The sequence below is a fragment of the Lampetra fluviatilis genome, chromosome 25 (genome assembly GCF_964198595.1).
Source record: "Lampetra fluviatilis chromosome 25, kcLamFluv1.1, whole genome shotgun sequence".
Classification (NCBI taxonomy): Eukaryota; Metazoa; Chordata; class Hyperoartia; order Petromyzontiformes; family Petromyzontidae; genus Lampetra; species Lampetra fluviatilis.
Window position 1 is genome coordinate 10423001 of NC_136299.1, and position 21789 is coordinate 10444789.

At 50.5% G+C, this 21789-nt stretch overlaps 1 protein-coding gene across 2 annotated transcripts; it reads left to right on the top strand.

Annotated features, from left to right (window-relative positions):
• Window positions 1-304: 304 nt before the first annotated feature.
• SLC10A1 (solute carrier family 10 member 1) lies at window positions 305-19454 on the top strand. Of its 2 annotated transcripts, XM_078868253.1 has the most exons (7): window positions 308-519; window positions 5659-6284; window positions 8018-8222; window positions 9560-9738; window positions 12989-13121; window positions 14159-14237; window positions 15833-19454. In XM_078868253.1, the coding sequence occupies exons 2-7, from the start codon at window positions 5908-5910 to the stop codon at window positions 15988-15990; spliced, it is 1131 nt and encodes a 376-aa protein (XP_078724379.1). In that variant the 5' UTR covers window positions 308-519; window positions 5659-5907; the 3' UTR covers window positions 15991-19454. The 2 variants fall into 2 exon arrangements, with proteins under 2 accessions (XP_078724380.1, XP_078724379.1); XM_078868254.1 differs by lacking the exon at window positions 9560-9738 and having other exon boundaries at window positions 305-519.
• The last annotated feature ends 2335 nt before the right edge of the window (window positions 19455-21789 follow it).

Genomic DNA, 21789 nt, shown 5'->3' on the forward strand with positions numbered 1-21789 from the left:
TAACGTGAATGGAGGCGGCCTCCTCACTCAGCAGGCAGCTCACGGCCGCGCAGAAATCTGGCGAACGGGAGGTGATTAGCCATCCCCTAGGCGACCAGACTGGCCCTCCGGTATCTGGGGACAAGAGAGAAAGAGGGGTGAGAGGAGAAAAACAAATTCCACCGGGGGTGGCTGCCCGCGGGGGCACGGGGGATGTGGTTTGGGGCCCAGGACGTGAGCAATTGGGTGCGCTGGTGGTGGTGGTGGTGGGAGGAGGAGGGTGTTTCGGGGATAGTTATTCCATTCCCACGACCCCCGTCGGCATGGGCCAATAAAAGGCGACGTTGCGCACAGCTCGCGAGCCGCGGGGTTCTTCGCTTCTCCGTTGGCTGGTCTCCGGCGCTGCCGCCGATGAGGGTGCTGGGATGTTGAGAGAGGCCGTGGTGACTGTTTAGCGAGCGAGCGGGAGCGTTCCGTTACATCCACATCGCGTGTGTGCTTCATGTCGGCCCTCTGGGTGCGTGCTACTCACACGTGAAGGTAACCGGCCACGCTTCGTTTAACGATCGAAATGCGCAACAACAACAAGAAACCCTAGACGGCACGCGTCAATAGAGCACTGTCCGAAAGTTAGCGTGTGTACGTGTCACGGACGACGTTTCGGCGATGGCCCTTCTTTGTGTTAGAGGAAGAAAACGCGTTTTGATGATACTGTGCTGGCGGTTGTGTGGCGTTGCGTAAGCGCGGATAACAACGACTCGACGCAATTCGTCGTTAACGCTGCCCTAAATATATGTATAATAGGCGACGTTTCGGGTGATGGACCTTGTTCGTGGCAGAGAGGTCAGAGCGAACGAGTGCGTCGAGTTGTTTTGTTATTTGCGCCACCACCACGACCATCACCACCACCACCACCTCCACCACCACCACCCAGGGCTTTGCTTTGCGCGTTCAATCAAACGCCGACTCCCGTTCCGTGCCTCCCACGTACAGGCCAAATCGCTGCTTGTATCTCTGTACGTTCACTCCACGGGCCGAGCAGCCTCCGGTGCTTTGCGCGCGTTCGCCAGCCAGCAGCGTGGTCGGTCGGTCCTTTATTTGTTCGTTTGTTGAAGCGCGCACTCGGCACGGGGCGCCCACTCGCTGTTCCTCTGTCCCGTGAGCGACGCGCTGCAAAGATTGATCGTAGCATCACCACCATAGCGCTCGCAAATGCCATCGATACAAACTCGACGAGACTCAATTGCGTTCGGATGACAGCTTTAAACGAGTTTAAACTAAAAGTTCAACGTTGTTTTTTTTACCAGGTAAGGCTCGCTGAGCCGTGTAGCTCGTTTTCAGAAGCGACCTGGCCGATCGCAAGTGATAGCTCAGCCGCGTGGCTTATCATCACGTGGCAATTTATAGCAGCGAAATACACAAAACTACGTGTTTCTAAATGTGGAGGGAAAACCCGGAGGACCCGGAGAAAAATCCACGCGACCACGGGGAGAGCATGCAAACTCCACATATCGAGGCGCTATTTGACCATACTTCACCACGCTGCTCAGCGCGGGTTGGTGAAGGCGGAAGAACATAGACGGAGGAGCAAAGAAGCACAGTACAACACTTAACGTTGCTCGACTGCCGGCGCGCGTGGTAGGGTGAACTGTGGGTACTTGCACGTCGTGGAAGAGTAGGCAGAATACACTCTAGAGGAGCGCTCCAGAGCTCCCTCTAGAGAAGACCCTTCCGCCAGCAGTGGCGTGAGCGAGCAGTTGCAGGGCTGCGCCTTTATCAACACCGTCACATCGGCAGTTTGCTCCTGCAACAAGCAAACCAACATTTGTTAAATACAAATATGCATTTAAATATGATTCGCCAAACATCAAAAATATAATCGAGACTTAATGAGATATACAAATGACAGCACATCCGTTTTTTAATACAATTACGTGGTTAATGCATTGCAGGGAACTCGCAGCGCCACACGTATTTGTCAGTGTCAACGATGTTCAACTTCAACTGTTGTCGCGCTTAGCCAAGCCTCCGAGGCGAATTAACATCTGAATGGGGTGCGCTTCGTTCGCCTGAGAGCAGTTTACGAAGTTAAAAAGCAATAAGCAGACAATTACGGTCCGTCTCGCCACGTATAACATCAAATAAAGTTACATTCATGCCCATCAAGCCCGTCCCATCGGCCCACCAAACAAATGTTTTCCATTTGGCATCTCTTGAAAGTAGGCAGACTTTAAGGGCCGGTTTCAACCATCAGAGGTCTCATCAGCATCGACAGACCAGAACAATGTTATCCAGCATAGTCAGTTAAAAGCAAGCAAATAAATTATATACCATGACAAGCAGGCCCGAACGAATCAAACAAAAACGAGTTCACAGACGACATGAAGTCGTCGTTGCTGTGGTTATATAATCAGGTGAAATGGGTCATTTATTCCTTCCGTTACCCAGTTGCACGCTGGCCATCAAGAGAAGCAATGCAGAAAAATAAATGTTTGTAATGCACTTATACGCTCCAACATCTATCTGTGCTCCCCGCCTTCATAAACCCCCACTGACCTAGCGTGGCGAAGTATGGTCAAACACTTTGGCCCGCTCTTCCACGCCGGCTAGACTTTCTTGGGAAGCGGTAGGTAGTGAGTAGCCACACTCTACTCCCATCATTTCGAGTGACCTCCGATGCACGCAGCAGAGAGCGGCACTCCACGGCACCTCCTACCGCTGAGAGGAAATTTTCGTCACGTGACAACCAAATCCAATAAATGCGGCGCTCCCTCGTTATTCGCGAGGGTTACGTTCCAGAGGGCGGTCGTGAATATCAAATTTCTCGGAGAATGGTATTGGCCTACGAAGTATCATTATCGTAATGAATTACGTTACATAAATTTGTAAATAAGCTATTAAATACGTGGAAATTATTATGATATTTTTTTAGAAATATTAAACGTAAAGAAAATAATAATATTAAAGTATTAAATAAGTTTGTAAGTTAATTTACCTTAATCTCATCACTTTCTCTCTCTCTCGATGCAGTCGTATAGAGTTCCAGATACGATTCGTAGATACCCAAAATCGCGGATAGCAAGTTCGTGAATAACGAGGGAATACTGTTTTGGAAAATATATTTCATTAATTGTCACTGATGGAATTTAGGCATATTAAGTACGAACCGAAATTTCATCAGATGGCTCTCTCGTGCAGTCACTGGTCACCTGCCTTTAGACCATCAACTCGCTGTAGTCCACGCGCCCAGACCTGATTCTTCACCTGTCAATTCCATCTGAGCATGACAACGGTCGTGCATTATGCGGGAACCATTTGAAACGAGTGGGTTATCAGGTAGTTCAACTTGAATTGGCCATACAAATAATACGGCACAACTAAAGTTTTTATTTTTTTACACCAATTTCTGCTCCGGCTCATGGACCACTACGCTTTGGGAACCAGGCTTAGTAGTAATCACAGGCAGCAGCTGCCTGGACTCGAACCCAGGTTCCTCTCAGTGGCCTGACCTCTGAGCCACCCGGGCCGGCCACCTACGGAACGACAACACGTGTTACGGAGGCGCTTCCCCTTTCTTCTCGTGCCCTCCTTGCATCGCGACGGACAGACGCTTCATCACTCGCCATCAACGAAGGGGACAGGGGGTCGGTGGTAGCCTGATGGATTGTGTGTCCCCCCCCTTCTCACCCCCCCTCCATCCTTCCTGAAGACAGTCAGAAGTTTTACGACCTGTTGCCACTGAGCTGTCTGTTAATTGTCTCTCGTTGATTGATCCCGCAGAACTTGCCTCTCCCGATCCCTCCCTTGCGCGCGCCTTCACCTCCAAGCTGTTTATGAGACGGTGCACAGGTCGTCCAAATGTCTGTTAAGTCGTAAACGCATCCCCATCGCGGGTTTCATTCGAAACGAGGTTTTAACAGCCCAAGAATGTATTTACACCCCCTTTGCCAAAGTAACCCTTGGCACGAGGGCCGCCTCCATACTGTGTCACTCTTCGGAGTTATTTGGAGCAGACTTCACCGCGCTCGTCAGGGAGGGAGTGTGAAGTGATTGAGCTCAGGACCGGTTCGGATAGCGCTCGCCACCGATGTTAACCGTGACAAGAAATTTAAATTTCGATTGAAAGCTTTCGCGACTGCAGGGATTCATCTTCTTGGTTCTTTCGGTAAAGTCACGTGATATGCAAATTCTTTTGTCAAGGCGCCCCTCTTTCCCCCCCTTCCAACCCAGCTTATATATATGCTCCAAGCACGTGTGCTGTTTCATTCAGACGCTGTCGCCTCAACAGACCTGGTGTCACCTGAGGACGGCTGCTTGCGTTGTGGCCGAAACGTCGTGAGAATTATTTTATTATGTTTTATTTTTATTATTTTATTACTTCCCTTCTACGTGACTTTACCGAAAGAACCAAGAAGAAATTTAACTTACAGGGCTCGTAACCTCCTGAGAACCGGAGGACACCTTGACCCTGCGGCCACTGGAGGCCGCTGCGTTCATCACAATTTAAAATCCAAATCAAATGCTACTTTATTCGAATCCCAATCTTTGCTAAAAGTCACACCCCCTCAATAAACAAAACTTCCCTTATGCACCCATCTTAGCCAGCAGAGCCCGCTCACAATCACCGCAATGCAAGCACAAAAAGCAAGCCCCGAAGAATCGACCTTGCATCGTGACCCTGAGTCGCTCCTGACAAAGACGCTGGAGGCTTTGGAATTTCTTTTGATTGTTGCCCGGCCGCGGCCATGGTGGTGGCGGTGGGTGCTTTGGACCTTCTCGCGTAGGATCACGAGGACCTTGGCCACTGCACGGACACGCAGAGAAGCAGCAGCCTCGCTCGCTCGCTCGCTCTCTCTTTCTCTGCAGCAGAAGGGGGGTTGTCTGCTGTATAGCCAACAAAAGCAGCACATAATAGAGAGCTTTTTTTTTTAGATCGCGTAAATATATACATATATTTTCTAGTAATATATTTTTTCTTTAACATTTCTATATATAATTTAAATTAAAAAAAATCTATATTTACATACATATTTATATATTTTCGCGATCTAACCCAAGACAACCTCGAGTCTGGATCATATTGTTCGCGAAAGCCTGCGTGTTACAAAGCAGCACACGCACCCGTATGGCCTTAACAGACTTTTGGGGCAAGCGCTGTTAAGAGAGCGCCTACGAGAATTCGCTACAATGAGAAACGTCGTTGATTGTACGCGCCGCATATGAATTTAAATATATTTGTGGCGCAGAGGTCACATGAACGGAATTTCGGAGGTAGCTCAGTGATATCCACTTTCTGTGGGTTGTGACTTTTCTTTTGTGTTGTTCGCGGTGCATTTAACGCCACAGCGCGTGGATTTATGTTCATTTGGTTGGTGGTGACTTTGTGTGCTTCGTATCGGAATCGCCTCCAGTGCTGTTGCTGCTGGCGGCAATACAAGTTGTTTAAAAGTCTAAGTCTGTTGGTTGTGCTGCACTGCGAAAGCTCCGCACGGAATTTCTCGACCGGGTCATCAAATAGCGAGAGAGAAAGAGAGAAAAAGAGCAAAAATAAATTGTGTGATCGCAACGGGTAGCACGTGGAATCACTCGTAACAATCATTACTCATTAGAATTTGGATACCAATGGGGGATTCGTTTGATTCATTTTTTTTTACGCAATGAACATTTGTCTCCTGACAGGTTTCGTGTGCCATGCCTCCTGCCAGTCGGTGAGAGAGGGGGAGAGAGAGAGGGCCCGACTCCATCCTCTCCACCACAGCATCCATCTCTCTCGCTCTCTCACCCTCTCTCGCTCTCTATCTCTCACTCTCTATCTCTCACTCTCTCTCTGACCCTCTCTCTCTCTGACCCTCTTTCAATTTCTCACCCTCGTTTTCTCAATCTCTCACCCTCTCTCTCTTTCAATCTCTCACCCTCTCTCTCACCACCATGGCCCTAAACTCCTCTTGGGAGTCGCCGCCGCCTTTCGGGCTCAACGGCAGCGCGGGGAACGCGACGGGCGGCGACGGCGCGATCCTCGACGAGGCCGTCAACGCCGTCACCACGGCCATCCTCGTGGTCACCATGGTGTCACTGGGCTGCACCATGGAGATCGAGCACATCGGCGCACACATCAGGAAGCCCCGGGGCATTATCATCGCCGTGCTGGCGCAGTTCGGCATCATGCCAGTCACCGCCTTCGCCTTGGCCAAGGTCTTCCGCCTGAATCCCGTGGAGGCCGTCACCGTCCTCATCTGCGGCTGCTGTCCCGGAGGGAACCTCTCCAACGTGTTCGCGCTGGCGCTCGACGGAGACATGAACCTCAGGTGCGTTCTCGTCTTGCCGCGAGCGTTCGCGTCGTCGTGTTCGCGTCGTCGTGTTCGCGGTGTCGCGTTGTCGTCGTCGGTCGCGATGCGCTGTGTCGGGGATCCTTTGTCGGAGGAGTCCGCGAGCTTCAGGCCGCTGCTGTTCGTGAGTCGAGATCGACACGGGGGCGAACTCGCAGGCTCCGGGCTGGTCGACGCGAACTCTCTGCAGTTTATTGCCTTCAAGAAATCGTGCCCGTTGGCGAGAACAAACCAATCGGTGACCCCTTTGAAAGCGACGGCCTGACAATGATCACGTTTTTATTGCCTCCTTCTCCCTGCTTTTGTTTTCTCTCTGCATCCCCCACGGCGTCTTGGGACGAGGTACATTTAGACTCTTTGAAACGTTTCAATGAATCTCAGATGAAGGGTTCGAATCAAGATGAGTTTGAATTTAAACTCATCTTACGAGTTGTTGATCGTCGCGTGACTCATCACAGCATCGTCGCCATTATCATCATTCGGCTGCGTGTGCGTGCACGTGTTGAGATTTCCCAATACATCGGATCAATGCATTCGATTGATCTCCGATTTTAGCTTTCGGCATATACTTGCGTGGAGACACAAGATTGGTGGACCGCGCACACTTGTGAGATCTCCAAGCCCGCTGGTCCATGTGGTAGCCAGGAGATGGCAGTACAGCGAACGGGATTGTGAACCCATCTGTGTGGACCTGTGAGTGTTCGTGCATTCTATGCATTGTGGGTTTATTTTTTCTTATCGCGATCTGCTCTTGCTTCCCATGTACGATGGCCGGCGCGGCGCACACGAGGTGGTGGGTGGCCATCACCGGGTCAGATATTCGTCACTGGTGTGTACCTTCAGGGGGAATTGAACTCGGGTTGTTGTCGAGAACAGGGCACAGGGCACTGAGCACTCACTAATGCTTCCCACAACAACAACAACCGCCATTCGCCACTAAGTGGTGGTGACGTCACCACGACGCTTGTGCTAGGCTAGGTGCACCTTGAGGCCACGTGAAGTGTCGAACGCCCGCTGGCAGGAGGTCACGGGGCAGACCCAGCAGGTTCCACGGGTCGACTGACTGAGACGACTGAGATGACTGGCTGATGCACAACCTGTGCCCCCTACTGTGCCAACTTGCTGTGCTTTAGCCACCCGGCGCTCCGCTCGTTGTTGTGAGCGTCGCTCCTCCGCCCTCCGTTGCTGTTGGAGGGCGACTTCCTCCAACTGCCCAGTAGCGTCCTTCACGAGCCTCCTCCACAGATGCTTCCCACATACACACAGCCACCTTCAATGGAATTGGCCCAACATGCAGTGCAGGATTCCTGAAACACAGCTTGGTGACTCATGGAGCCTTTCAGCAATAAATAATCCATAATCATCACTATGCTGTCACATGCTTTTTTTAACTACTGAGTAGGTTTTCCCAGTTGTGCTGTATTTTCAGCAATTCCTGAATAAGGTCCCAGCACGTGGAGCGAACCGTCAGACACCGTGCCAAAAAACACATTCGGTCTGACCGGAAAAAACGCACCGGAGGCACGTGGACCGAAACGTCAGACGTCGTGCTGAAAAGCACGCGGCACGACCCGGAAACATATCGGAGACCTTCTGTACGGCACAACGGCATAACGCTACCCCGTGGTATTACTCGCTGAGGGTTTAATGAACAAATCAGCAAGGGGCGTCTGTTTCGCCCCACATTGCCCTTGTACTTTCTTCGTGTGCAGCATCCTCATGACCACGTGCTCCACCGTGCTGGCGCTGGGCATGATGCCGCTGCTGCTGTGGGCGTACAGCCACGGCCTGTCGGACACGCGCTTCGTCATTCCCTACGCGAAGATCTCCATCGCCCTCGCTCTCATCCTCTTGCCCTGCGCCGTGGGAATCTTCATCAACGCCAAGTTCCCCAAGTACTCGCGCGTGATCCTGCGGGTGAGCGCGCGGCGCCACGTGGCGCGACTTCAGCCGGTGCAGTCCGGAGGGCTGCTCCGGAATTGTTTCGCGCCCCTGTCGCCTGATTTGTTGGCCTCACAGGATTACGGGGATACAGGGCACGACAGCACATGGTCATTGTGGATTGGCGTAACTTGCACTCTCGTGGTAGTCTAGCTTCGATTTTGTAAAAAAAAAAATTGAGCTAGAAATGATGGCCCATGTTCGCCGCACCATCAGCGCGATGCACCTGTCTTCGTAGAGTAGAAGCTGGTTATAAGCACACCCTGCCCCACCCCCCCCCCCTTCTGATCGCAAATACCACGGTTACTGTTGCCGTGAACTCCAATCGCTGGTTCCTCCACCGCTGTTGAGGACTCGGTCTGGCAGGATGACTGTATCGCCTCCTCCACCACCACCACACTGAGTCCCACCACCACACTGAGTCCCACCACCACCACCACCACACTGAGTCCCATCACCACCACCACCACCACCACCACACTGAGTCCCACCACCACCACACTGAGTCCCACCACCACCACCACACTGAGTCCCACCACCAGCAGGGCACTGCAGGTCACGACGCTTCTCCGTCTGCGTCTTCCCCCTGCACTGCTCCACTTTGCCTCGCATCGTCTCAGACGCGCTTCTGCGGGCCGTCTGGAAAGCTCTTCCTTCAGATATTAGCAAGCCACTGGAGCTGTGCGCTTGTAAATCTGAATTGAGAACTAATTTCCAGTGAACTTCTCTTTGTGTTTAGTTTGTTGTCCTTCTCCCGCACCTACGATTTAGCACGGGTGGCTACGTAGGGTGCGAAAGAAGTTCAACGTACGTACACACACATTACCGAGCTCCTGCAATCTCGCTCAATTCAAGAAACTCGTGTCAATTATAAGCACGTGTAAAAAACACGAACCTAACAAAACCGTTTGGGAGTAAGGACATGTTGTGCTTATACTCACAGTGTGATTCTATCAGATGTGTCTCCCAGCCCCCACGAGTGAAATGTAATGGTGTGCTTATAAGAGGTGTGCTTGTATCAAGCTTCTGCTGTATTCCACACGTCGGCGTGTATATATATACACACACGGGGCAGACGGATGTTCCGTCGGCCAGCAAATATCTCGCGTCAGCCTCGATTTGTGGCTCCGACTTGGCTGGGCAAACGCTTTTGATGGACGGGGCTAATTTCCAGCGGGGCGGGAGAGACCGCACTCCCCTCCTTCGTGGTTCGAGCCCATGTCAGATCACCGTCACCGGAGGAGACGCGGTGCCTCCCCGTGGCGCAACATCTCAACCCCTTCGAGCGGTCTTTCTCTGTCGCCGTGCGCCAGGGCGGGATGCTGCTCCTGCTGCTCATCTCTGTCGTGTTGGTGGTTCTGTCGGCGCTGTACGTGGGCTCCGCCATCTGGCTCGTGTTCTCTCCCACGCTCATCTCCATCGGGCTGCTCATGCCCCTGCTCGGATACACGCTGGGCTTCGTCCTCGCGGGGATCTTCCGCCTCTCATACAAGTGCGTTGTCCACCCCCGTCGCCCCCGCCGCTTCCACCGCCTCCACCGCCCTCACCACCTCCACCGCCCTCACCACCCCCACCGCGCCCACCACCTTCACCGCCCCCCCCTCGGACCCAGACGCTCCGCCGTTCTGCCAGTGGGGGACGAAATAGCGGCACCGCCAACGTGACCGGTGGCGGCAGGGAGCGACGAGCACCGATGTTTGCGGGTTTTATTTTTTTACGTAACATTGACTTAATATCAGAATCATCAGAATCGTCATTAGAATGTGGAGGAATCTGATGAGCTATGAAGCTCAGAGTATGGGCTGGGGTCTGCAGGTTACAACAGCAAATGATGCAGCAACGCTCCGAGTGCAAAATAGGGAAAATTGTCAGCAGGTCACAAAATATAAATGAATAATCACGTAATTAATTCTAAAAGTACGACTTATCAAGCTTGGGAAAAGCAGCAAAGAAAACAAAACAATCCTAGACCACAAATAATGAAACCTTATTTTCTTATAACTTTACATAGAGTTGTATTGACAAAAAACTCTAAACATTCGGCCTAAAGAGAAAAATATATATAACAAGTAACGTTTTAATCAATGGCCCTACCTCATGGCATGCAAATTAATAAAACACAAACACCACATTGTTTTGATCGGTTTCTCTTTCGACTACGTCCACACGTGCTTTGAATATGACACCAAAGAGCAGACATTAATGTCTAACCCTAACCCTAATCATCACGCAAACACATGAAGACAAATATTCCTCGTGCACCCTACATAGACCGTTGGGGTCAAATGCAGTTCGTGAGCACCTACGCAGGCCGGCACATCGCTCGTTGGAATGCACGACGCCTCTCACGCCTTTGTCTCCCCAGTGCCATTGTTTACACACCGCACCAGGTACTCATTTAAAGTTGATCCGACCAAAGTGCGACCCCAGGACCGGTTCGGATATCACTCGCCACTTGCTATCCGTGGTCCTGAATCGAACTCTGGTCGTGGGGTCGTTAGCACAATGTGTGCTAACCACTCCACCACCGCTCCCCAACAACAACAGCCATTCACCACAAAGTGGCGGTGACGTCACCGCGGTGCTTGTGCCAGGCTAGGTGTACTCCGAGGCCACGTGAAGTGTCCAATTCTCACTGGCAGGAAGTCACGGGGACAGACTCATGTGCCGTGGGTTGACTGACCAAGATGACTGGCAGATGCACCACCTGTGCCCCCTACTGTGCTATCTTGCTGCATTTTAACCACCCTGCGCCCGTTGTTGTGAGCGTCGCTCCTCAGCCCTCCACTATTTGTTTGGCTGGTTACTGCCTCCAACCGCCCAGTGGCGTCCTTGACGAACCTCCACACACACACACACACGTGAATGCGCACACACACGGACATATATTTGAATCACGTCTTTTTGTTGATCTGTTTTATTCTGTCAGCTGGCCCACGGTCTCCAACCAACCGCAGTCGAAAATCTGCCTGGTGAAAGCTTGTGTGTGTTTGGGGGTGTGTTTGGGTGTGTGTTAGTAGCGTGTGTGTGTTAGTAACGTGTGTGTGTTAGTAGCGTGTGCTAGCGCGCTCTGCTACGAACCCGGTGACCCGAATTCGATTCCCGCTCACTGCCACCAACATCAGTGACGATTATGTGAACCGGTCCTGGGCCTCCCCTAGGTCGACTCCGCCTCAAATTAGTACCAGGTGCGATGTGTAAACATCGCCACTGGGGAGACAAAGGCGGTAGGCTGTGGCTGCCTTCATAGCACAGTGCGTTAACCAGAGCGCCACCGCTCTACCTCATTCCACTTTAAACTGCCTTCATAAAAACAACAACGATACAATGATCTACCGTTTCGGGCAATTACCCTTATTCAGAGGCACGGGTGCACACTTTCTGTGATGTGGCGGTATTAACGGTGCAAGTGGTGACTGGTTTCGTACACCAGGGATGCGTTCCCGATTTTCAGATTCATCTGGAAAAAAATATCTTCATATCGGGCCGCGATCTGAAATGTCAGACGACCCTAAAAAAGAAAACACTCTTTCTTTCAGATGCATTCGATTAAGTGAGATTAAGTCTAGGACGTCACTCGTCACGCCGTCACTTGGCGCGCCTTTCCCGTCAAAAGTGGCGTCTCGTGGCGTTGGATGACGTCGCCACGAAGACACGTTCCAATTATCCCATCAAGCGATTAAATGATCTGAAGAAAAATAAAATAATTGTCCTTAAATAACCACATTTAAATAAAAAAAATCCGAAACTCATAGCTATTTTGCAACATCATCAACGCGATAAAACCAACCTCGTTCGTTTTTCACTCAGGGCGAACTTCATTACGAAGATAAAAAAAATCTAAACGCAGTTCGGTCTCTGCTTTACAACGGTCAACATTCACCACGTTTATATAATGCCACCAAGGACCGATTTACGACGCCGAAACTAGATTTACGACGCACCTTCCCGCACGACTCCGAACGCATTCGAACAGGAGCCGGTCTGGTTTCCGAACGCCACTTGGCGTTGAGGCTTTTTTTGGTCTTCTCAGATGCTCGTGTGGATGTTTACCGGTCGAACCCCGCTAGATACGGCCGATAAAAGGAGAAACACATCGGCAAGTGGCGTTTCCGCCGTTGCCACCCTCCATGCGAAAGTAGAATCCGTTTAGTAATAGGTTTTTACCCTTTCAACTGGTACAAAACTGACACCTTTATACAAGGTATCATGTTTGCAATAACCACAACACAAGCAGTCAAAATGCAAACAAAAAGAAACAACTCTGATAATGATATGCACTGTCCTTGAAGTTGATTGGTCCACACCCGAGACGGCTTTTCTTAGAGCCTAGTCTCCATTGGTGTTGGACCAGATGACGCCAAAAGTTCCAACACCAATGGGGACTAGGCTCTAAGAAAAGCCGTCTCGGGTGTGGACCAATCAACTTCAAGGACGGTGCATATCATTATCAGAGTTGTTTCTTTTTATTTGCATTTTGACTGCTTGTGTTGTGGTTATTGCAAACATGATCTCTTGTATAAAGGTGTCAGTTTTGTACCAGTTGAAAGGGTAAAAACCTATTACTATATTTTGCCACTGGTAAAAGAGGTCTCATAGTGTAGAATCCGTTTTTTTACGACGAGTTGTGTTTCCAGGAACGCACACAAAGCGGGGACCGCCTCCAGAAAGAACGAGTGGTTTGAGGATTCGTCTGACATTTCAGAACGCGGCCTGCAGTATTTGTCCCTTTCTTCTTACAGGTGCAGACGCACGGTGTCCATGGAGACCGGCTGTCAGAACCTGCAGCTGTGCACCGCGGTCCTCAAACTGACCTTCGACCCGCAAGTGATCGGTCCCCTCTACCTCTTCCCTCTGCTCTACATCTTCTTCCAGGTGTGCGTGGTCGTGTTGGTCTGGAAAGGCCGTAGGCCGACGGGACGACAACAAAGCCAAAACATTGTGGACTTCTTGGTTCTTTTTCGGTAACGTCACGTAGATAGAAAACAAGAGTCGAAATTAAAAGCAAGAATCCCCCACGACGTTTCGATCGCAACACAAGCGGTCTTCTTCAGGTGGAGGGGAAAGAAACGTCGTGGCTTTTTTGCTTTTAATTTTGATTCTTGTTCTCTATCTACGTGACTTTACCGAAAGAACCAAGAAGATGAATTCCTGCGGTCACGAAAGTTTTAAGTGGAAACCAAAAAATGTTCTCCACTTCAACGTGGAGACACGAAACGGAGTTCTGCTCAGAAATGGTCCTTTACCCAGAATGCTCCGCAACGAACGGCATCATCAGTTTGGCGTTGAATAGGGCTCCCCCGTAATTTACACGGAGTGCTCTTGCCAAGAACATCTGGTAACTCGGCAGCATTTGATTAAAACTAGAACTGCCTTTTGTGTTTAGCTTGTTGTCCTTGCCCCGCACCTCCGATTATCACGGTTGGCTACGTACGGTGCGAAAGCGTACATGCAAGTTCAGCGTACATGCAGACGGTCAAAACCAGTGCAGCTTATTTCTTGCTGAAATAATGCTGCTGGGTCATATTGGCCTTCAGAGCCAATAGTCTGATGGTCTAAAAACATAATCGTTTTCTTGGTTCTTTCAGTAAAGTCACGTAGAATGGAAATAATCAAATAATAAAAATATAACATAATAGACCTGTTCTTCACCTGAAGCCGGCTGCTTGCGTTGTGGCCGAAACGTCGTGAGAATTATTTTATTATGTTTTATTTTTATTATTTTATTATTTCCATTCTACGTGACTTTACCGAAAGAACCAAGGAGATGAATCCCTGCAGTCACGAAAGCTTTAAATCGAAATTTAACATAATCGTTATTGATTAGTGGATTACTCGTAACGGGGCTCTGCTTCTATTTGCTTTCATCATTTGCAACACCGCGGCCCGTGGCTTTGTGCGGACCCTTGCAGGTGGTGACGGCGCTACTCTTTGTGCTGGTCTTCCGCTTCTACGTCCACTGCTACCGCCAACAGAGACAGCCCCAGACCGGTACGCCTGCCCGAAGGCACTGCCACTGCCACCTGTGCCGGCCACGAAACAGCAAAGCGGGCATGGGGAGAGAGTGGCGGGGACGGGGGGTTGCAATGATGGACAAATTAAAGATCAACAAAAGGTCAAAGTCCTGACTTGGTGAAACACTCGGGGCGGGACTCGGCTGAGGATTAGCAGTCGTGCTTTAGGGCTGATAGGATAGTGTTAGGGTTTAGGGCTTCCGTCTAGTTTCGTGTGGATTTTATATTTTACCAGGTAAGGCGCACTGCGCTGTGTAGCTATTTTTCAGAAGCGACCTGGCCACAAATGATAGCCCAAACGAAGTGGCTCATCACGTGGAGATTTATAGCAGCCAAATACTCTAAACGCGTGACGTTGATTCTAAATGTGGAGGGAAAATCCGGAGAAAAATTCACGCGACAACGGGCAGAGCGGACACGCAAACTCCAAATATACAGCAGGCGTCAGGTTCGGGATCAAACTCGCGACCTTCTGTATACCAGGCGAGGTAGTTAACATCTCATAGCCACCGTGGCGCCCTGGCCACGTCTGTTGGATGGAACATTATAAAATAAACCGAACCCTTCCCAGACAGCGTGCACTGGAAGTCGGCGTGGTCGCGAAGTCGCGTCAAGCGATGCGGCCGCTCTCCGGGTGCGACCGCTCTTGCTTCAGTCGCCATCCTCCCTCCACCCGGTCTCCGTAATAGAACCACGAAGGGCAAACGACGATTAATGCGAGGCGAATGAAACACGAGGGCAAACGCGTTCAGCGAATGAGCACTCGTGAGCGGTTGGTTCAGAGTCTTCAATCCGTGAGCGTCACGGCTGCACTCACTGGCAGCGGTCGCCACCACCACGTGGTGCGGCCCCCGCACCGGACTCGTTGTGTCGCCTTCGTGGCCCGTGGAGTCCGGGTGCAGGAGGAGGGTGACTGAAGTGAGCAACAACAGCAGCCCCCCTACCCCCCCGGGCTCCCTCCCCTTAGTCCCCTCCGTCCCCCCCTCCCCTCCCTCCTATCCTCCCTCCCCTCCATCCCCCCTCCCTCCCCTCACCCCTCTCCCTCCCCCCTCCCTCCCCTCCCTCCCTCTCCTCCATCCCCCCTCCCTCCCCTCACCCCCTCCCTGCCCCCTCCCCTCCCTCCCCCCTCCCCTCTCTCCTCTCCGTCTCTCTCCCCCTCCCTCCCCTCCATCCCCTGTCCCTTTCCCTCCCCCCCCTCCCTCCCCTCCATCCCCTGTCCCTTTCCCTCCCCCCCTCCCTCCCCTCCATCCCCTGTCCCTTTCCCTCCCCCCCTCCCTCCCCTCCATCCCCTGTTCCTTTCCCTCCCCCCCTCCCTCCCCTCCATCCCCTGTCCCTTTCCCTCCCCCCCTTCCCTCCCCTCCATCCCCTGTTCCTTTCCCTCCCCTGTTGTTAAAAAGGAGGTGAGCAACAACTGTCAGAGAAGTATGACGCGCAGTCGCTGCGATGCCGAATGTCACATTGAAGGCTGCGGAAAACCTCCGGCCGCGTGTGGGACGAAGCGTCACGCCTGCGTGCTGTGTGTGTTTGTGTTGTTGTTGCTGCCGCTGCTGCTGCTGCTGCTTCTTACTCCAGAGAGCGTCAACGCGATCTACACGGGCAAGGCGGAGTTGGAGGACATGGACGTGGAGTCGACGGCCAGGGAGGGAGCGCCCGCCGGGCACAGCTCGGAGACGGTGTCGTGGAAGAGGAAGCTGTCGTGGTGGAAAGTCAAGAAACGGGAGGAAAGATGATGGGGGCGGGGGGGGGGCGGAAATAAAAATAACCCAACGTAACCCAATGATGATGATGATGATGGATTTACCGACCAAACTAAACAATAACTCCCCAACAGCAACATTCCTCGGCCTGCCACGTAACATGTAAATGCGTTTGGCATTCGCGTGGTGGAATCTACACACGTGGGGGTGCGTGTTTGTTCACTAGCTTCAATAGTACATTTCATTCCACGCTGTGGGATTGTGGCCAGTGCTGAACTTCAGCTGAAACAGTCCAGAACGCCGCACGCCGATGCGTCCCTCGCTCCTCGATGTGTTATTGATGAGCCCATTCGTTCACGTCGGGTTAACACTCAGGCATCCGCGAAGGAAATTACCATTCGTTCGTTGATGTTCGGTGCCGGATCGCGCGAGTCAAATGTGTGTCGTGAACCCCTCTCCACCCGACGCAGACAATTCGCAAAGTTGCCGCGTGAAGAGACGCGCCTGGTTCATCACCGCTTCAGCAGCAGCAGCAGCACCGCCACGGCCGGTGTGTTGTCGGAGAGAAATCTCACGGCATTTCACGTTTTAGTACAGAATTATAGGGTGCAACATAGCGGGTACAATAATCTCAATTTTTTTATGGATAGGTATAGCTTGCACTCTAGTGGTAGTGCCTTACACTACTCCAAGCCGGTCTAGCAGCGTTCCAAAAGGTATCGAGTGAGAGATGAAGCCTATGTTATGGCGCATGTGTCTGACTTTCTCGATGATTTGGGTCACAATCTGCGCGACACTCAGTAGCGTATCGAGAATCGATTTCCTCCAACTATGTGGAATATAGCATTGGGCGGTTTCTGTACACGTCCCAAAAAATACTGTGGATTTAACCGCCCCCCCCCCCTGACCCCCCAACTGTTATACATATTTACTTATACCCGTTAACGGAACATCAGCTAATAATTTTGGGAACACTCACTGGAATGATGTCTATGGGACAACGAGCCAACTTGGTAGAGCCTCACGATGTCCGATAAGCGGCTTGATAACCAGCAGTAGCCAATGTACCTCATCGGGTTGCCAACGTTTCGGAACATTTTAGGACACGGTGACATGGCACTTATTCGCTCGTGTCACTGATGTGACGCGGAGCCTGATGGAGTTCTGGTAAATAATCAGAAGTGCAGTGACGAACTTGGGTGTTCGGGTCACATCGTTTTAACGGAGTGTCTTCGTCATCCACGATGTGCATTTTTATTTGGAGACATTTGTTGTTGTTGTTGTGTGTGCGGTGCGTATGCACGTGGGGACCAGTGGCGCAGTGGTCAGCGTATTGCGCTACGAACCCGGCGACCCGAGTTCGATTCCTGCTCACAGACAAGATCTGTGAGAAATATCTGAACAGATGCTCGGTTTCCCCTAGGTCGACTCTAATAGAGCAGGTATTTGCGATGGCCAAACATCTGCACCGAGGAAACAAATGTGGCTGGGTGTGGTGCTGGCCACCCACCCCCTCGTGTGCCGTGACTGCCTTAATAGGCGAGTACTCGTCCTGATGGTCTCTTGCAGGCCATATGGGGGGTCTCTGTCTTTGTGGTTCATAGTCTGTACTGCAACCTTGGCGACGTAGGTTCGATCCCTGGCCATGCACAGCATCGGTGGCACATGCATCGCGATCTAATATGTGTCTTTCCTAGGTCAACTCAGCCTTAACTGAGCACCCTGGTGCTGTGTGTGAACATCGGTACCGCAGGGATGAAGCCAGCTGGGGGTCGTGACGAACATAGTATGCCCTGTCTGTCAATACTGGTCTTAATAGGTGCTCGCAAACAGCATTCTATAAGGCTACATGGCAGGTCTGTGTGGTGTGCGTGCCGTCTGCCACCTGTTATTTTGGGGCTACATTCCGTACACTTTTGAAAACGAACTTACCGAAGCAATTGCAACGGAGACCGGATGTCGACATCCCAGTGTCGTTAACAGAATAATTATTCTTATTATTTTAGGAGTAAAAAATGTTAACTCTTTCACACACCCTCGTGTTTTTTTTAAACCAACAATTGTCTGCATTCGGATTGCTCACTCAAGCAAGTGATTTACCTGTGAGAGATTCAATAAGTCTCCGGACTATGAAGCCTGCTGCATTGGGATGTTTGGTCAATTTCAGTCGTGAATGTGAATGGCATCGGGTCGGTGGGAACTTGGAGAGGCAGGAGAAACCACATTCGTACGAGGAACTCACAGCACGGGAATCTCCTGGCCACCTTGCAAGCCCTACGGCTCTAACCCCAGGCAGGCCCCGAGTGTCTCCCCGATCCAAGTACTAACCGGGTTCAAATCTGCTTAGCTTTTTGAGATCCGATGGGATTGGTGCATTGATTGTGATTTGATCTTAAGATAACTTACCAATATTAAGGCGTAATTAATAATAAAATTAGATTGCTTTGAGTAACCATTGTTTAACTTGTTTCATAATCGTAGCATGTCTTTTTGAAAATATTTTACGTGAAAAAAAAAAGATATATATTTTTAAAATACAATATATTTTAACAACCGTGTCTTTTGCATGCGTATATGAAAGATGTTCCAGCATTCTGTGCTTTCATATTGCAACTTCGTATGCGTTCACAGTGTTTGCTGTCGATCTCTGCTATTGAAACGGGCGACTGGGCCCAGGTGTACATGGAGAGGTGGATTGTGCCGCGTTTCTAGCTTGAACAAATACACCCACAATGCAATGTACAGGACCAGCAATATTTTTTAGAATGTTACTTTGAATTATAAACGCGTTTTAGTAGCAATACTATTTGATTCGTGAAAGATTTGCCTGTTACTCATTACCTTCTATTTAGCACCCATTCAAATGCCTATTTAAAAAGTCGTCAACAAAACGTATTTTAAAATGTAATTCTCAGCAGGCCCCATGGTGTTAAGTGCAGTCTCCGACTCGTATTAGCCACTCAATTTGACTGGACTCTTTGTGCTCGGAAGAAGGCTCTTGGCTGAAACGTTGTTCAGAAATGGCGTCTTTTAAATACAAGCAGTGTTATTGGCAAGTTTTCTTGAGTTTCGTTGCTGTGTGATGTCTCACCTTCTGCTTCACGTGCTGGGAGCTTTTTTGTGTGCGGTTCCTGAAGAAGCCTCTAGCACTTGGAGGGAAACGTCAGACATCGTGCTGATCAACGTGCTGTAACAACACGAGAACGGGGCGGAGAGCTGTGGTTTAATCCGGCAGCTATTTGGATGTTTTTGTTTTAAACGGGGAGATTTCGGATCGGTGTTCGCTTCATTTTACATTCTGGTTGATTCTATGTTCGGCATATTACTTTCAAATTTTTGTATCCATTATCTACCATTATCTTAAGTTGAAATTGTATTAAATGACTATTTAGGGTCGTGTTTCTTGTTTTGCCGGGCATACATTGTAACTATGTGAAAACAATACGTTCAAACTTAAAGCGTTGGATTTGTGATTAAAAAAAAAAATGGTACGAACAGCTACATTGTCTGAATACATGACTTGGGATCGTCGATTCGCGGAGGTAATTAGCGATATACTCTCGACTGCTTTTGACGAGCAGTGTCAGCAGAGCTGCTGATGAGACAGTGTTAAGGTCGCACTCGGTACACACAAAGTGCCTGCCACTTGCTAACATCGTTGAGGAGCATAAGCCATCACGCCAAACCCGGTCATCCTCGCAGATTTTGGCTGGCCATCGAACGAAAAACGATCACCGCATCGCGTGCTTTCAGATGCGCTTCCGCGGCCGTCTGGAACGCTCTTGCGTCCGGTATTAGGAAGCCACTGGAGCCATGCACTTTTAAATCGTCTACATTGAAAACTCATTTCTTTCGAACTACTTTTTGTGTTTAGTTTGTTGTCCATTCGCCCGCACGTCCGATAAGCAGGGTTGGCTACATACGAAATAAGTCCAACATACATACACACGCACGGTCATGGGAATTGTTTGAGCATACGGTACTTTTCGCTGAGAAATGAGGGGTTGGTGAATAGAAGTGGGAGCTTTTGCATCCCTGTGGACTGGTTCAGATATTTCTATTTATACATATTAAAAAAAACTTTTTATTTGATCAGGTAAGGCCCACTGAGCTATAAAACACTTTTTCAGAAGCGACCTGGCCATATTTGATAGCTCAACGAAGTGGCTTATCACTGTGGAAATGTACAGCAGCCAAATATTCTACACGCGTGTTTCTAAATGTGGAGGGAAATCTGGAAGACCCGGAGAGAAACCTACGCGACCACGGGAGAGATAAGCAAACTTCAAATATACAGCGGGCGTCAGGGTCGGGATCGAACCCACGACCTCCTTCATACCAGGCGAGGTAGTTAACATCTCGCCACCATGGCGCCTTCATCTCGCCACTGATGTTTAGCCGTGACCGGAAATCGAAGTTCAAAATTAACACTGCGGTGAAGGTAAAGGTGCAGCCCTGCAATTGCTTGCGCGTGCCACAGCTGAAGGGCCTCCATTAGAGGGAGCACGAGAGAGCCCCCTTGCAGAGGGTACAGAAGTACCGTTTTTTAAATTCAAGGTTACAATTTTGTCTTGATCTAATTCGTAGATCTCGAGGATTGGGAATGAAGCCGTTGTGAATGTGGTGCGGAAACGTTAATCCATCCTCATTAATGACCCAATGGGCTGTGAAGCCCATCAGAGCGTGCCGGCCGGACCGGTTGCCCTGTACGTGCATGCATTTAATAATAACAATAATAATGATACAATGCTCTTGTGTATCTGACGCCTTGAGCGTAAAAGTCACGTGTAGAAACATTCGCTCAATATGAAAACAAAAAGTACATTGTTCATCCACTACCGCGTTCCACTTCTGTGAATCATTAACACAAAGACAAAGATCCCCCGTGGAGCCTTAACAGAATGTAGGGGCAAGTGCGGTTAGCGAGTAGCACCTATGAAGGCCGGCACGGCACACGACGGGGTGGGTGGCCAGCACCACACCCGGCCGCCTTTATCTCCCCAGCGGCGATGTTTACACACCGCACCAGGTATTCATTTGAGGCTGAGTCGACCTAGGGGAGGCCCCCAGGGCCCGGTTCAGAATATCGTCACTGATGTTGGCCGTGAACGGAAGTTGAACTCGGTTGGCCGGGTTCGTAGCGCAGCGTAGCGCTAACCTCTGCACTACTCCCCCCCCCCCCCATTGAATCATTAACTCACAAGAGGACAAACACCTTCACCGACATGATCAGCCGGGGGTGGCGTGGGGTGACCAATAGCACGCACGGCCGCTTTCGTATCCCTCCTACCCCCCCCCGTGCAATTATTTACACATCACAACCTCAGGTACTCATCTAAGAGCGAGTTGACCTCGGTGAGGACCACAGCATGACCAGTTATACTGTGCGCGCACACACACACATAAATCACTCGCCACGCAATGATGACGTTAAGTGTTAACGCGGGAACATATTGGCCGAGTTGAATGAAGAGAGGAAACAGAACCGGCTTGGACATCGCTCGCCAGCCCACTGATGTTTCAACCCAACCGTGGCCAGGAATCGAATTTTGTTCGGTGGCCGGGTGTGCAGCCTAGTGCGTTCGCCGCTCACTCAGACACGCAACTCGGTTGGAGGAGGGGATTGGAGTTTGGGAAAACTATCATTTAGTCGGCCACCTCGCTCAACGATCTCCCACTTTGGGGTTTCCGCGATCACTAACCCCCCGACTACGCCAGGTATGTCAGCTGCCAAGTTCCAATGATTGCAGTTCGAGTTGAAGTGCGTTCTCGTGAATTTTCGCGATTCTGTTCATGTTATCGGATAACTACTTTCTGTTAGCTTACTATTCA

What these genes read in the sequence shown, in the direction of transcription:
- SLC10A1 (XM_078868253.1), top strand. Translation starts at nt 5,908, where the DNA reads ATGGCCCTAAACTCCTCTTGGGAGTCGCCGCCGCCTTTCGGGCTCAAC. An exon ending in ACTCGCGCGTGATCCTGCGG is followed by an intron (nt 8,223 to 9,559) that starts GTGAGCGCGCGG and finishes GCCGTGCGCCAG; the next exon opens with GGCGGGATGCTGCTCCTGCT. An exon ending in ACAGAGACAGCCCCAGACCG is followed by an intron (nt 14,238 to 15,832) that starts GTACGCCTGCCC and finishes TTCTTACTCCAG; the next exon opens with AGAGCGTCAACGCGATCTAC.